General features: G+C 44.3%; 1 protein-coding gene across 2 annotated transcripts in view; it reads left to right on the top strand.

The window, feature by feature from the left end:
• The first annotated feature begins 4,450 nt into the window (after positions 1-4,450).
• RPH3A (rabphilin 3A) overlaps positions 4,451-17,509 on the top strand; it is a 62,413-nt gene continuing 49,354 nt past the window's right edge. The window contains exons 1-2 of one of the 2 annotated variants that reach the window (XM_068990088.1): positions 4,451-4,521; positions 8,950-8,961. In XM_068990088.1, the coding sequence (XP_068846189.1) occupies positions 4,451-4,521; positions 8,950-8,961 (83 nt within the window). The remainder of the gene's footprint in view (positions 4,522-8,949; positions 8,962-17,509) is intronic. The other variant, XM_068990089.1, reaches the window with a different exon arrangement.

Raw genomic sequence — 17,509 nt, 5'->3', positions numbered from 1 at the left:
GTGTAAGTCGCATATCCCATCCCATCAGGCAGTCTGAGTGATTCCCCGCCACCCCCAGATTCCTAATTGAGTAGAGATAGGCTGGACTCAGGGGGAGAGGAACAGAGCAGGAAAAGAGACACAGAGATGGAACCGATTTGATGCCATCCAAGCTGGTGGCTGCAGGTTCTGATGTGAAGCATCTGGTTTAATTCCAGCTCGGGGCTGGGAGACTGATTGTGGCATTGAACTCCATGCAGACAGCTGCAGCCCATGCTGGGGCCCTGCAGTGCCCTGAAGTGCCACGTGCAAGGCCGCCACCAGCCCAGCCCAGCCCTGCCGCGTCATGCTTAGACACCTACTGTGACTCTGAAGCTTGATGGATGTTCAGGGTTGTTGTTGTTGTTGTTGTTGTTTTCCAGTTCAACTAAACCCAGCAGAAGACCTTGGAGATTCTGGGGAATGGAGGCACAGATCCTTAACAAGCAGTGCTGATGGGAGCCAGGGGAGAAGTAGGTAGAACAAAACGCAGGGGGAGAAAGGCAGGGTTCTGGAATCTTTTCTGGGCTTGGCACTGGGTCTTTGAGTCATTTTAAAATGCAGGTGATTTAAAGATTAGTACCAAGCTGTGGAGGTGGGCAGATCTGGAACAAGGCCTGGCTCTGTCACTTACACGTAGATTTACTGAGTACATGCCGCACTCGCTGAGCTCTAGGACTTGTGTGGAGATTCATTGAGCATCTACTGTATACCACACTCCTGCAGAGTGAAAACGTAAGGCCCCTTATTCAAATACTATAAAACGTTTTGAGATGATGACAGCAAAGCATTAAGCCAAGGGTGGGCTCCTCAAAGTACAGGGTCCTTCTAAGTTCAGGGTCCTTCCAGACATGGGTCCAAAGCTTCATGACTTTGGTTCCACAGGCACTGGAGTCACTGCTGAACAAATACAGACCCAGGCCCTGTTCTCATGGATTTTATGGAATAGGTGGGGATATTCACAAACAGTGAATAAGTTAAAAAATAATAATAATTATGTATCTTGATAAATATCATAGAGGAAACAAACAGTGAGAATTAAGTAAGCAGTGAGAGGAGGTGACTTAGAGGGTGCAGTCTGTGAAGGCTTCTTGGAGGAGGTGACATTTGAACAGAGACCAGCAGAGCATTAGTAGAAACCAGCTATGCAAGAGTAAGAGGAAGAAGCTATCCAGGCAGAGACACAGCAAAGGCAAACACTTGGCAGCTGGAAAAGCCAGCATGACTGGAGCATGGTCCAAAATCTAGGAACAGTAGCAGGTAGAAGGTCATGACAGTTCTTTGAGGTCACAGAGAGAGTCTTAAATCTTATATGCACTGGACAGCCAATAAATTGAAGTAATTTATTATTTTAAAATTATCTTTTAAAAAATACACTTATTTTTGAATAGCTAAAGTGTCCTCATGGTTGCAAATACAAAGGGGTATCATGTGACAATTCTTCCCATCTCAGGCCCAGCCTCCCAGGCTCCCTCCGTAGAGGCCAATGGTATTGTCCATTTCTTGTGTGTTCTTTTCAGAGATGCTTTATGCCTATACAACCTAAACATGCACATTATCCTACTTGCCCTGTCTACACAATAGTGTTGTTCTCGAACAGTGTTCTCTGTCTTGGCCTTGCCACTAGACAAGTAATCTTGTTGACCTATCCATACCCATCATAAATTCTCATTATTCTTGGCAGCTGTGAAGCCCTCCACCACACAGATGCCCCAGCATCCTGCTAGCCAGCGCATGTTATTAGGCATTTAGATTGCTTCCTTGAAGGGCTTCAAGAAAGTCCTTGGGAAGTCCACTTAAACTCTCTGTGACTCAGTTACTCATCTGTGAAATGGGATAAGGACATTTACCTCCTAAATCTGTTTTGAGGATTGTTGTTGTTCAGTCACTATGTCATGTCCAACTCTTTGTGGCCCCATGAACTGCAGCACAGCAGGCTTCCCTTTCATTCGGTATTTCCCAGAGTTTGCCCAAACTCATGTCCATTGAGTCAGTGATACCATCCATCCATCTCATCCTCTTCTGCCTCCTTCTCCTCCTGCCGTCAGTCTTTCCCAGCATCAGGGTCTTTTCCAATGAGTTGGCTCTTTACATCAGGTGGCTAAAGTGTTGGAGCTTTAGCGTCAGTCCTTCCAGTGAATATTTAGGGTTGATTTCCTTTAAGATTGACTGGTTTGATCTCCTTGCTGTCCAAGGGACTCTCAAGAGTCTTCTCCAGCACCACAATTCGAAAGCATCAATTTTTTGGCACTCAGCCCTCTTCGTGGTCCATCTCTCACATTCATAAATGACTACTGGAAAAACCATAGCTTTGACTATGCGGACCTTTTGAGAATTAAATGAGTTAAACCTGAAAGGCAGTTAGCAGGTATCAAACCCTTGATATTTGAACTAGTGATTGTTGCTGTTGTTTCTTTCATTCCTTGGTGCTCCCAACAGGGCTGTGGTGGACCCTTTGCTGTGGTGCCCAGCAGAGAGCTGAGCACACTAATTATTTTCTGCCTTCTGAACTTGCCGCCGCCTCACTAGATTTAAGCCAGGGCTTTGGCTCTAACAGAGCATGTGATCTCCAGACAGGGGTCTGGGTGGGCAGGTGTCTGTTCCGAGCATCAGAATTTGGAGATCAGAGTTCCTGGGCGGGGACTGGGTATCACCCGTCCCATCCCCTCATCCCCGCCTCCTGGGATCCGCCAAGGGCACTGTTGCATCTTGCTTCAGGAGGCGATGCATTCAAATGAACGCTTGGCTGTTCCAGTCAAGGGCAGCCGAGGAAGCTCATTACTGAGGACTGAGGACTGGGGTCCCCAGCAGGGACCAGGGGACCCCCAGGAGCCCGGGCAGCCTCATTCAGCTCTTGGCACAGGCAGTAATGAGAAGTTAAGGTTCTTTTCAGCATATTTCCTTTGCAACAGGAGTCATTGCTCCTTTTTCTATTTTCAGAGTGGAAACAATGAAATGGTCATATTATTCTAGGAAGATTATGTTAACCACCTGGGAACAGATGAAATGGCTTTTCTGTAAGGGGTCTTTCCTGTATCCAATCATCAGAGCCCTTCACCCCGACCCCACCCATGTGAATATTTAATAATTGCACTGGTTGCAGAATAGGAAAGATAGTTCTCTCCCTGTTCCCCTCCCAACTGCTCATCTATTCAGCTTCCTAGCGAAAAGGACTGTGATGTAACAAGAACTTCAGCGAAATCAGGACCCACTGGACCCCATGACCTACCTTCCAAAACTTTCTAAAACAATAAATTAAATGTGATCTCCATGGTCTCTTTGGCTATACCTGGGGGAGCAGGGAGGAGTGGAGGTCCAGAAAGAACACAAGTTCACCTAAGTTCAGCTGGACTTGCTTAGCATTGATGAAGACCCATTCACGCATGCGATAATTATTTACTAAATGCCTTCTCCATGCCAGGAGCTATGCTGGGTGTTGGAGATTAAACAGAGAACAAAACAGGAAGAGTTCTGCAAGAAGCTTACATTTTAGCAGGAGATTCCAACTGTGGTGATGCTGTTTTCACAAGCTGTGGTTTATGTCTGTGACCATCTCCCTGGTCACTGTGTGGAGCATAGACTGAGGTGGGCCAAGAGCAGAAGCAGGGAGACATTGAAGCGGCTCCTCTAGTAAGGCAGGCTGGGCAGCAGAGATTTGGGTCAGCACAGGAGCAAATTGGGCAGAGAATATTGGGAAGATTCTGGCTCTATTTATGACAATCAAGCCATGACTTTCTGATGGCTTGGGTGTAGAGTTTTAAAAAGAAAGCAAGCCAGGGATGAATCTAGCATTTGAGACCTCAAAACTCTGAGAGACGGGTTTTGCCTCTTTTTTTTTTTTACCTACCCAAGGCCAAGTTGACTAGTACATGAGCCAGATGACATCCTCTAGTAGAAATATCCAGGATTGGAGTTAAGAGCTCTGCCCAGGTGGCTCTAGTGTTAAACAGCCCACCTGCAGGAGGCAAAAGAGATGCAGATTTGATCCCTGGGTGGGGAAAATCCCCTGGAGGAGGGCATGGCAACCCTCCAGTATTCTTGGCAATATTCCAGTATCCTTGCCTGGAGAATCCCCACGGACAGAGGAGCCTGGCAGGCTACAGTCCATGGCGGGGCCAGAGAGTTGGACACAACTAAAGCAACTTAGCGTGCACATACACACCCTTCCTCTTGTATCAGAAATGAATGGGAGGAACACAGATTAAAGGGAAAGAGTTCTTCATTCTGATCCATTTCTGCCAAAAGGGGGCTGTGACAGTTCCCCCTCTTGGTCCTGAAGGTCCCATCTGGAAAGCGGAGAAGCTGGATGAAGCTCTGTTTCTTCCCCATACCACTCATAGACAAGGGACCTGAGAAATAAGGAGTGATTGAATGACTGCTTGCATGATGACCTTTCTGGACTGATGTTTTCCAGGAGTGCTGGGCTTCAGCCATGACTGACACCGTGTTCAGCAGCAGCTCAAGCCGTTGGATGTGTCCCAGTGACCGACCCCTGCAAACAAAGTAAGTCACTGGATATTCCTGGAAGTCATCTGCTTAGGGGCAATGAGGTTCTGATCTACACTTGAAGGAGGAGAGTAGTAGAGATAAAAAGAGAACTTCCATCCATGGGGTGAGGGATAAGAGAAGCTGGTGAGAGTTCTGTTGTGGAAACTCCTCCACTGAGTTTACTACTTTGCAAAGTTTGAGTAACAAGATGAAACTCTGAGCTCCATGCCCTAAATGAGAGGTGGTCTGGTGAAATGGAAAGAGCACTAGCCTATTGGTTAGAATCAGACTTGATTCTGGTCCTAAATCTGAACTAATTTACTAGGTGAGTCTCTTTCCCTTCTTTGGGCCTCAGTTTATCATCAATTAAATAAGGAAGTTGGACTCGATCAGAGGTTGCAGACTGACAGGCCACCAGCTGACTGTGACTTGCAGAAATGTATTTTTTAGTTTTGGCCTGATCATTTAAAAATTGGAAAATTCACATAAAAATGACTTCACATTCTGTATTAAGTAATTATTATACCTGAATTGGTGGTGTATTGGCTCTGTACCATGCTGGTCCTTAGAGCTGTTGTTAAATTTGCAGGAATTTTGCAAGTCGGTTGTTAAATGTGACTGTTACTAAAAATTAAGTTGTATAGTTTTATAATTAAATTATATTAGACAAGGGTGGTGAATACTCAGCATTAATCATTTCTTACTTATTTTACGACATTTTGCTATTCTCTGTGTTACTTGTCTGTGATACGTATATAGTGAAACACTGTCTATTAGTATGGTACTGCATGTTTCCTCCCAGCTTTGCATGTAGTGATATCGTATAGGTACTCGAAATCAGCCTCAGTGGGGTTTTTCTCTAGAAGTGCAACTGTTAAACATTCACCAGCATAGCACCGCCTAAAGACCTTGACAATCTACGTCTGTTGTTTATCGAAGATTTTCACTCAAAGATCTTATTTTTTGAACGCTTGGTAATTTTTAAAATTTATTTACTTTTAATGGAAGGATAATTGCTTTACAATACTGGTTTGATTTCTGCCATACATCAGTATGGATTCGCCATAGGTGTACATATGTCCCCTCCGTCTTGAACTTCCCTCCCACCTCCAACCCTTTCCCACCCTTCTAGATTGTCACGGAGCCCCAGTTTGAGTTCCCCGGGTCATACAGCATATTCCCCTTGGCTCTCTATTTTACTATGCCAGTGTATATGCGTCCGTGCTCCTCTCTCCATTATCTTACCCTCCCTACCACCCTTGCCCATTAGTCTCTTCTCTATGTCTACGTCTCCACTGCTGCTCTGCAAACGGGTTCATCAGTACCATCTTTCTAGATTCCATATATATATGTTAATATATGATATTTCTTTTTCTCTTTCTGACTTACTTCACTCTGTATGGTAGGCTCTAGGTTCATCCACCTCATTAGAACTGACTCTAATGTGTTCTTTTTTTATGGCCAAGTAGTGTTCCATTGTCTGTATGTACCACAGCTTTTTTATCATGATTGCTTGGTAATGTTTTATTGTGAGCTCAACCTGTGAGAATCCTGGGGATCTACCATGAGAATATTTTCTTCAGAGAGATTTGCATTTGCTTCTGCCAGGAAGTGTGTGCTACTCACCAAGGATGTGATCTGAGCTCCCTTAGGGGGTCCCAGATTCAGCTTCTTCATCTAGTTAGGAGCTCAGAGTCAGTCTCTGGGACACAATGTTGGTGTTTACATTGGTTTCCTGCTCAGAGCTCCCGGTTCTGGATTCAGTTCTCTTTTTTAAAAAATTGCCTTTTAAAAGTATAACTAATGTACCTCCAACAGTACACATCTAAAGTACAATTTGATCATTTTTACAGTTATATGCATTCTCATTCCCCTTTGCTCCTCCCTGTCACCACCCATCCCTAAGTAATTCTGTAAATGGAATCATCTCTTTGAGGGAAGATGTCTTCTTTCACTTGGCATAATTAAATCATGACCCATTCATATTGTTTTTCATATCAATAGTTTATTCCTTTTATTGCTAAAAAAGTAACATTTCATTGTGTGGATGTACTACAGTTTGGTTATCCATTCATCTGTTGATGGACATTTGGGTTGTTTCTAGCTTTTTTGGCTAGTACAAGTAAAATTTGTCTAGACATATACTTGGATTTCTCTTAAGGAAATACCTAGGAGGAAAATGTCTCGGTGGCTTAGTAGGTAAATGTTTAACTTCTAAAAAAACTTGCAAACTGTTTTCCAAATTGTACCACTTTAAATTTCCACCAGAAGTGTATGAGAGTTCTGTCTCCTTTCTCACCAACACTTGATACGATTTGTCTTTTCCATGTTAACCATTCCGTGTGTGCATAGTGGTATCTGTTTTGTGACTTTAACTTGCACTCCCCTTAATGAATAATGATATTGAACATCTTTTTATGTAAGTTTGACATTCATATAACCTCTTCTTTAAAGTGTCTGTTTAAACACTTTGTCCACTTAAAAATCAGGTCATTTATCTTCTTGTTATTAAGTTTTAACATGTTTTTTTAATGTGCTGCAGATAAAAGTCGTTTGTTGGAGACACATTTTGCACATATTTTTCTCAGTCTATGACTTGCATTTTCTTTTTCATAACAGAGTCTTTTGAAGAGGAAAGGTTTTTTATTTTGATGAACTCTATTTTGTCTGTTTGTTTCAAAGGTAAAGAGGTTTTGGAGAATTCCTTTACTTTCTAGCAATCCTAGAACTGTGTTAATAAGATTTGCCCTTAATTATCAAGGTCCTAATTATATATTGATGAGGGTCTTTCAGAATATTTAGTCCACTCGTATTCTCTGAAGCAAAAGTCCCTGTCTGTTTACTATTTCCACCTAAAATCTCCTCTAGTTCTACGAGTTGAACAGTTTTGAAGACATTATTGAACTCTGTTGGTTTCTGTTTTGAAAGGAAACTTCTAGCTTCCAAGCCCTTCACATGAACGTTCTCTTGATACCAAACTCATTTGGCAAAGAATATCTTATCAGCCAAAAACTGTCTCTCTGTAAGATAAACAGTTGCCTGAAGGTAGATGGGGTAAAATATTTATTTTATATAAGAAATGTCAGTTAATTAAAACCCCATCCATCACAGTTTACTTTAGTCAATATGAAGCCAAACAATTTGCCTTACAATTAAATTAGAATTATTTAAGCAGTCTGGATGCTATTTCCTTCAAGTGCTCCCGGGCTTCTGTGAAACATCTTGGCATTCCTAATGCATCTGGCTGGCTTGATTGCTACTGCACTTTCTTCAGATATTAAAATTATTTTCCAATAAATGTTAATGGGTGAATTATAGTCATCACACATGCTATCTAGTCTGCAGCAGTGATGATGTGCTAATGCAGATGATTCTCTAATGTCTTTCTCCAGTAAATTAAGAAATCTAGTCTTAATTAACTGCTGGCTAGCCAGATACACTTACTGCCTTTGTGATTTTCAAATGCCTTCCTCTCTCAGTCTCCTTGAATCCAACGATGGTGTTTGGAAGACAGTTGTTATTGTGTTTGAAAGGAGAGAATGTATTTCTTTCTTGTCCGGGTGGAGCAGGGATTCAATTCTCTGTGTTGGGGATACATGGGGAGAAATGCTGTCTCTGATAGTTGATTATTTGCTGTGGCCCTCAAGTCTGCAAGCCTGAGAGTGGCAGAGACCAGAGGTGGAAACCGAGGCACAAAGGGAAGATGGGACCTGTCTGTGGTAGCACGACGAGTAAATGGAGAGGCCGGTCTTCTTTTTAGAATGCAAGGACTTGCTTCCTCAAAATGGGGCACTGTGAGTTCTGCTTTTGGATGATCCAACCACTGTTCAGGGCTCTTTGCCCTTTCTTAACGTGCTCCTTAGAACTTCCCTGGTGGATCAGTAGTAAAGAATCCACCCGCCAATGCAGGAGATGCAGGTTCGATCCCTGAGTTGGGAAGATCCCCTGGAGAACGGAATGGCATCCCACTCCAGTATTCTTGCCGGGAAATCCCATGGACAGAGAGGCCTGGCGGGCTCCAGTCCATGGGGTCACAAAGAGTCAGACACGACTTAGCTACTAAACAATAACAATGTTCTCCTTAACCCTCAGTGTTTGAAACAGCAGAAAACAAGAATGGTGATGGCCTTGTTATCATTAAATGATTCCTCTTTAGTGCCAAAAAAATGTCATTCAAATACATAAATGATTAGATGGGTTAATTAAGAAACTGAACTGATGGGTCATGGTCATCAAAGCTGTGAATATACAACCCTACAGCAACCATGTTTTAGATGTGCTAAAATAAGATAATAATGACTGATAAAAAATGGAAGTAGGTCATTGTAATTTAAACTGAACTGTGTGGTTGTTGTATCCAGTGCTGATACTGTTACAAGATGTTTTTTTCTCCCTAACTTTATTTATTTTTTTTCTTTCTCTCTTTTCTTTGCCTACCTTCAGTGATAAAGAACAGTGAGTATTTTATGATACTTTTATTTTTCTACAGACTGAATTTTATCTCTTTTCTGATGAAAGTGGCTTGCCCCTATGGAGAGTGGGTTCAAAAAGGAACTAACATGTTTTATATATCTAATAAAAAAAAAATCCAAGTTGTTAAAAAAAAAGCACACCCTTCGAGAAAAAAATATGAAATTTCAAGAAAAAAATTCTTGATAAAAGGATGGAAAACATTCCTTAGGGGAGCCCTCAATTTAATTTTTGTTAGCAGCTTGTGGGATTCAGCAAGTTTATTAACCACCTTCTGTTTCTTTTGCATTTTGCCTGGGAACACTGTTCTTAGATAAAGAAAATATTAACTCAAATGACTGCTGTCATTAATCAAAGATGATGAAGAATAGAACAGAGCTTGTGGGAAGTTATATGCTAAACACATGGTCTCTGTCGCCTCATGGGAGGTCGGCCTGATTTCCCAATGAAATGCCTTTGACTCTGAGGTCCCATCTTTGCTCATAACTTTTGTTTTAAATTAGATTCATTTCCTAAATATGCATGACAGATTGGATGCTGGGTCCAATAAATGAACAGTTAGGCTGCAAAGCAGATGGGGTTTTGGTTGTGTGTACACATTGGGAGACTGTGGAAGGTCATTTTTACTCTCCCCACGGTAGGGGAGTTGTCATAGACCCACAAGCAGAGCACTGAGCCTGGCCTCAGAACACCCAGGTCTAAGTTCTGCTCCGGGACTCAGTGTCACTTCCTTGAACTCTGGCCATCTCCTTTATAACGTGGGTATGTTAACCCCGGTGGCTCAATGGTAAAGAATCCACCTGCCAATGCAGCAGGAGACACAGGCTCAATCCCTGGGCTGGGAAGACTCTCTGGAGGAAGAAATGGCTACCACTCCAGTATTCTTGCCTGGAAAATCCCATGGACAGAGCCTGGAGGGCACAGACCATGGGGTTGCAAAGAGTCAGACGTGACTTAGCGACTGAGCATGCACAAAGCTCCTAGCTATGTTAACCCAGCCCTTCCACCCTCACTGGGAGGTGGTGTGGTCAAATGAGATGCATGGGAAAGGTTCAGTTCAGCTCAGTTCAGTTCAGTTGCTCAGTCGTGTCCGACTCTTTGCAACCCCATGAACTGCAGCATGCCAGGCCTCCCTGTCCATCACCAACTCCCGGAGTCCACCAAAACCCATGTCCATTGAGTCAGTGATGCCATCCAACCATCTCATCCTCTGTCGTCTCCATCTCCTCCTGCCTTCAATCTTTCCCAGCATCAGGGTATTTTCCAGTGAGTCAGTTCTTCGCATCATGTGGCCAAAGTATTGGAGCTTCAGCTTCAGCATCAGTCCTTCCAATGAATATTTTCAGGACTGATTTCCTTTAGGATTGACTGGTTTGATCTCCTTGAAGTCCAAGGGACTCTCAAGAGTCTTCTCCAACACCACAATTCAAAAGCATCAGTTCTTCAGCACCCAGCTTCCTTTATGGTCCAACTCTCACATCCATACATGACTACTGAAAAAACCATAGCTTTGACTATATGGACCTTTGTCGGCAAAGTAATGTCTCTGATTTTTAATATGCTATTTAGGTTTGTCATAGCTTTTCTTCCAGGGAACAAGTGTCTTTTAATTTCATGGGTACAGTCACCATTTGCAGTGATTTTGGAGCCCAAGAAAATAAGGTCTGTCAGTGTTTCCATTGTTTCCCCATCTATTTGCCATGAAATGATGGGACCAGAGGCCATAATTTTAGTTTTTGAATGTTGAATTTTAAGTCAGCTTTTTCACTCTGCTCTTTCGCCTTCATGAAGAGGCTCTTTAGTTCCTCTTCGCTTTCTGCCATAAGGTTCATGTCATCTGCATATCTGAGGTTATTGATATTTCTCCCTGCAATTTTGATTCCAGCCTGTACTTCATCCAGCCCGACATTTTGCATGATGTATTCTTCATATAAGTTAAAATAAGCAGGGTGACAATATACAGCCTTGACATACTCCTTTCCCCATTTTGAACCAGTCCATTGTTCCATGTCCGTTTCTAACTGCTTCTTGATCTACATACAGATTTCTCAGGAGGCAGGTCAGGTGGTCTGGTATTCCCATCTCTTTAAGAATTGTCCACAGTTTGTTGTGATCCACACAGTCAAAGGTGGAACAGAAGTAGATGTTTTTCTGGAATTCTCTTGCTTTTTCTGTGATCTAGCAGAGGTTGGCAATCTGATCTCTGGTTCCTCTGCCTTTTCTAAATCCAGCTTGAACATCTGGAAGTTCCCAGTTTACATACTGTTGAAGCCTAACTTGGAGAATTTTGAGCTTTCCTTTGCTAGCGTGTGAGATGAGTGCAATTGTGCAGTAGTTTGGACAAACTTTGGCGTTGCCTTTCTTTGGGATTGGAACGAAAACTGACCTTTTCCAGTCCTGTGGCCACTGCTGAATTTTCCAAATTTGCTGGCATATTGAATGCAGCACTTTCACAGCATCATCTTTTAGGATTTGAAATAGCTCAGCTGGAATTCCATCACCTCCACTAGCTTTGTTCATAATGATGCTTCCTAAGGCGCCCTTGACTTCACATTCCAGGATGTCTGGCTCTAGGTGAGTGACCACACCATCAGGGTTATCTGGGTTATTAAGGTCTTTTTTGTATAGTTCTTCTGTGTATCCTTGCCTCCTCTTCTTAATATCTTCTCCTTCTGTTAGGTCCAAACCCCAAAAGGGTTTACAAACAAATAGTCAGTCACCAACAAATACACTTTATTGTGCAAGGAGCTATAATAGCAGAATCACAGTGTCCTGTGGGAGTACAATGATGGGGAAGTTTCCTGGAAGAAGTATTGTGTAAGCTGAGATTGTGTAAAGAGGTACAAGACAGAGAAGAGACAGTGGAGTTCCAGGTAAGGGGACAGCATACGCAAAGTCTAAAGAGGAGGGAGAGCATGGGATTTTAGGAAAGCTGAATGGAACTCAGTCTGGTTTAAAAGATTGCCAGGATCCTGAGATCCCCTTAGCTTTCTGAAGGGAGTTAGGGAACCACAGCATCCTTTTGGCACCCCCTTGAGTCTGGTAGGGGTAAATCTCATCCAAAAGGGCCTTTATACCAGCAGGACTTGTATAAAATGTTCTGTGTTGTGGATGTCCCTCTTTCTACACCCTCCCCTTCAGGATTCATTAAAATCTCATTCTCTGAGCTGTAAAGAGACTTCCTGCTGACACCTGCTTCTGTCGGCATCCTGGGGGAAGGGAGGGGATAAGAAGAAAGAAAAGAAAAAGGATTAATTTTCTGCACACCACCGCTGTTTAATGCTTCAGAGCCTTCATGCCCTGACAGCATTTCCATCATCCCACTCCTTTGGGGAGTTATAATATATTAATAGAGACATCTGGTGGGTATTTATTACGTGACTATTGTGTGCATGAAACGAAGAATCAAGGTAGGCGGCAGGAAGAAGCTGGGAGTCTGCGCTTTGCAGTGTTTCTGTGAGGGGCTTCCACCTGGAGTCAAGACTAGTTTCCTTTTGTATTCGAGGCCACTGGTGCTGGTTTCTTGGGGAGGGTTCCTTCCAACAGTCTCTAGATGCACCTGAGCAGGTACATTCAGGTCACAGATGAAGCACACCCAGAATGCTGGTTTCTTGAGCCTCTGACCATATCCTCCCCACACAGCTCTCTTGGCAATTCCCTTCCCTCTTTTGAGGGTTGGGCATCTGGAAAATGAGCAGGTCAACTGCAGTGATCTTTAGACTTTTATTAGCAGCAAAATTCTTTCTGTGAATACAGTTTTATTCAGAAGCTAAATATATAAGATAAAGAGTGGAGCTGGATAAAGATCTTTAGTGGCTAAAAGCATTAAATGTATCATGGTGCAACTGTAAGTTAAAATAATTCCAAACTATAAAGTAAATGTAGCAAGTTTAGCAAGCTTCCCTTTGTTGTTGTTGTTGTTGTTGTTGCCACAGTGGATAGTGTATCCGTTATCTTTTGCTGTTAACAAATCTGATGCTCTGTGACAACCTAGAGGGGTAGGATGGAGTTGGAGGTGGGAAGAAGATTCAAGAGAGAGGAGACATACATAGATCTATGGCTGATTCATGTTGATATACGGCAGAAACCAACACAATGTTGTAAGGCAATTATCCTCCAATTAAAAATAAATAATTATAAAAAAAAAACTCAGTGGCATAGAACAATGATGATTTATTTTCTGGAATCTGGGCCTGGCTGGTGGCTCTGCTGATCTTGGCTGGGCTCTCTTGTGCATTAAACTGTCGGCTGATCTAAGATGCTGTGGCTAGAGTGACTCAGCTCTGTGTGCCTCTCATCCTGTCCTGAGCTTTTTGTTTCAGTGATGAAAGTAAATAGAAACATACAAGGCTTTTTCAGGCTTAGCCCCAGGATGGCCCATCTCTCCCCTGTGTTATATTGGCCAAAGCAAGCCACAATTCCAGGTGGGATTCAAGGGTTGAGAAATAGACTCTGCCCTTTGGGTGAAAGCAGTTTTAAATCCACATGGCAAAGGGCATGGATCCTTAGAAGGGTGAAGTATTGAGGTCCCCAATGTGATAAACTAGATCTCATGATTTTATTAAATATTAAATTCTTAAAAATTGTTTTTGCTCACTCTCTTTTTAACTGGTATCCTTACTTTGCTAGTGGTAACCCAGCATTGCCATCTGGGCTGAAGTGAGGATGGAGGGCTTGGTTCCCTGTCCACTCTGTCCCTCCACGGCCCACTCACCTGCAACCCTTTGAGGTCCCTTCGGGGATCTACAACAGCTTAGACTATTTGGGGGAATAAGAGGCAGGTGCCCTTCATAATTCTCCAGGAAGCCTTGTCCTAAGTATGTGAATAAGAGTGGAGATGGGTCAGGCCTCTTCGCCCTGACCTGCCTGAGCCACTAAGCCAGGGATGTTTCCGCATGCAGCCACTGAGGTTCAGGGGTAGCCTCTGAGGGACTAAGTGGGTAAGACTTCTCACTCCCAATGCAGGGGGCCCAGGTCTGATCCCTGGTCAGGGAACTAGATCTCACACGCCACAACAGAGTTGGCAACTAAAGATCACACATGCTGCAGTGAAGATACAGGATTAAGGGTCCTGGGTGATGCAGCTAAGACCTGGCATAGCCAAAGAAATAAATGATTTTTTTTTTTTAAAAGGAGTAGCCTCTGAGAGTCCTGGCCGGAAACAGACATGAAATCCTTCTCACTTAACAGATCTGAAACAGACATTCAGACTGGGGCCCCAATGCACACTGCTAATAAGCAACAGACCCAGGATTTGGATCTTAAACCCCACTAGGTCAAGGAGGGCTCAAGCTGGTGTGCAGTAGGCCCTCTAGGCGTTACTGGATTGAATACAATGCTCTGAGGAACTTGTCCAAGGAGGCAACACTTTGGTCTCCACTTTTGGCTTCCCTTCGGGCTCAGATGGTAAAGAATCTGCCTGCAGTGTGGGAGACCTGGATTTGATCCCTGGGTTGGGACAATCCCCTGGAAAAAGGAATGGCTACTCACTCCAGTATTCTGGCCTGGAGAATTCCATGGACAGAGGAGCCTGGCAAGCTACAGTCCATGCGGTTGCAAAGAGTCGGACACAACTGAGCGACTTTCACTTTCACTTTTGGTCTTAAATGAGATCCCAACACTGGACTTTGGTCTTAAGGACATGGAGCCCAAATCCTTAGTGAGGGTGCCACCTTCTTGTCACTAGAGTATTCTCAAGGCCCCCATGTTCACAATGCTCCCCAGCCCACAGGAGGCCCAGATACGGCCATTCTCTCCCTTCAGAGCAAAGGCTTTGGTTTGAAAAACCAGTTTGTTTCCCTCTGTTTGCTTTTGAAATTAAAACATGAAAATCCACAGGAGGCTTGCGAATCCCCACTGGGACCAATTGGTGACATTTTCAAACACTAGATGAGTTGTTTGTCAACTGCGTGGTTTGGAGCTGAGGACGGGGAGTGGGTAAGGTCTGGAGAGATGCTGGGAGCTCCAGCAGGCCTTTTGCTCATCTGCAGATGGAGGCAATTATCCTAGGTGGGCCTCTTGGGGACCCCTATTCCTGCTTGTGTTTCTGGAGTCATGCATTTCCTGTGCGTGCTAATCCCAGTGAGATGTGTGGTGGGGTCAGAGGCATTGGCTTCAGGTCTGACCATACCCGTGACCAGACTGAACTGTAGGAATGTGTCTGTGAAAGGGTCTCTACTGGGTATATGGCCCGGCATCACATGTATGTTCTGTCTTGGTCCCTGAGCTGCTTTTTAAAGGCAGAAGATACATGGAGACTTCCCTGGTGGTTCAGACAGTAAAGAATCTGCCTGCAATGCAGAAGACCCAGGTTTGATCCCTGGGTCAGGAAGATGCCCTGGAGAAGGGAATGGCAACCTACTCCAGTATTCTTGCTTGGAGAATTCCATGGACAGAGGAGCTACAGTCCATGGGGTCACAAAGAGTCAGACACGACTGAGCAACTAATAATTTCACTTCACTTTTAATACGTGGAGGGGGATCAGAAGAGAATGAAGAAAGAGAAGTGGGGATGAAGAAGGAAGAAGAGGGGTAGTTGAGACATCCATTTTCATGGAAAACCAGAGGGACCTGGGGAGGTGGCTGGATGAGGTTGTAACTAAGGCTCTTTGGGAAGGATGGGTGGTCTTCCTCATGCAGGAGTCCAGTGTGTGCTTTGCAATTGATGGGAAGAAACATCAGGCTGAGGGATATTAGCATACCTTGAGGAAGATCTTTCCAATAGAATGGCATAGACTCCTTATGAGAGAGTGAGGTCTTCATCACAGGGAGCATTCAAGCAAGGCTGGAAGGACCCCTATGGGGAGGCTGTGTAAGACAGGCTTTCGGGTGATCCCCCATGGCCCTCCCCTCCTGGTGTTCATGTCTTTGTGGAACCTCCTCGCCTTGAGTATGGGCAGGACCAGGGTTGTTTCTAACCTATGGAATACTGCAAACAGGATGGGACCTCAGCCCTGTGATTACATCATGTTATGTAAGACTCTGTTGCACTTGACTGGAGCTGCAGTCACCTTGCAAACTTGATGAAGGAAGTGGCCCATGGGATGAAGTTGAAGTCCGCTTGGTTAGGAACTGCAGCCTGCCTCCATGACATGGAGGTGACCTCTTGCCAACAGCCAACAAGAAGTTGGGGTCCTAGGTCACATGGCTGCTGGGAAATGAATTAGATTTACCTGGAAGCTTGTTCTTCCCCTAGAAAGCCTCCAGATGAAATCTGAGCCATCTGGAGCCATCTGGAATCTGACTCATCTGACATCTGATTGCAGCCTTGTAAGATGCTGTGCAGAGGACCCAAAGCCGTGCCTGGAGTCCCAACATGGAAACTGTGACATAATAAATGTGTGTTGTGTAAAGCCCCTAAGTTTGTAATAACTGGTTATGCAACAATCGAAAATGAACATAGGCATTGTAGATGGGGCTTTGTTCCACCCTGTCTATATCCTCAGCTATGTTGATTTTTCCAATTATCTAATGATACTGAAGCTGAAGCTCCAGTACTTTGACCACCTGATGTGAAGAGTCGACTCATTGGAAAAGACCCTGATGCTGGGAAAGATTGAGGGCAAGAGGAGAAGGGGACGACAGAGGATGAGATGCTTGGATGGATCACCGACTCAATGGACATGGGTTTGAGCAAACTCAAGGAGATAGAAAAGGACAGGGAAGCCTGGCATACTGAAGTTCATGGGGTCACAACTTAGCAACTGAACAATGCTACGGAACAAATCACATCAAGCACAGTGGCTTAAACAGCAGTTACTGCTTGCTTATTACCTCTTGCAGATTTTGTGGGTAGATATTTGACAGTGGCTTGACCAGGTGGTCCTGGCAGAGCTGCAGTCATATGTCAGCTGGGGCTGAGGCCATCTGAAGATTTGACAAGGGCTAGAGGGTCACTGGCAAGTTTGTGCTGGCTATTGGGTGGTGGGGAGGGGGGCAGGGGCTCAGTTCCTCTCCACAGGGATGTTTGAGTGTCCTCATGACATGGCTTTTGACTTCTGCTAGACCGAATGACCCAAGAGACCAAGGCAGAAGTTGCAATGTCTTTCATGACCTAGCCTTGGAAGTCACCCACGGTCCCACCCATTGTATTTAGCTGGTCACACAGCACCAGCTGGGATTCAACGCGAAAAACACAGGGAGAGTGAATACCAGGAGGCAGATATCCCGGGGAACCACCTGGTAGACTGACTGCCATATTGGTCTTTCTTCCATTGAGTATGTTTAGCATTTGTCCATCCCCAGAGGCCCCTGATCCAAAGCAAGGTATGTTTCCATCCGGGTTTCCCCCGGCCGCTCTCTCCTCTTTCTTGCAAGATGTCTGCTTCCTTCCAGTTGCTTTTAAACTCTTCCTTCTCTGCTCTTCTGAACAAACCATCTAAGGTGGGAGGATGTGAGATGAGGCTGGGAGGGAGGAGGGGCTTTTAATTTTCAACTTTAAGTGTCAAAAGGCAATTTCATGCCTGCTGACGTGATTAGAGCAGTGGAAGTAATAAGGGCTGGCAGCTAATGGGGTGCTGGCTCCAGGGGATTT

This window comes from Capricornis sumatraensis, chromosome 17, assembly GCF_032405125.1.
Source record: "Capricornis sumatraensis isolate serow.1 chromosome 17, serow.2, whole genome shotgun sequence".
In the NCBI taxonomy this organism is placed as follows: Eukaryota; Metazoa; Chordata; class Mammalia; order Artiodactyla; family Bovidae; genus Capricornis; species Capricornis sumatraensis.
This window is presented reverse-complemented; position numbering and strand designations above follow the sequence as displayed.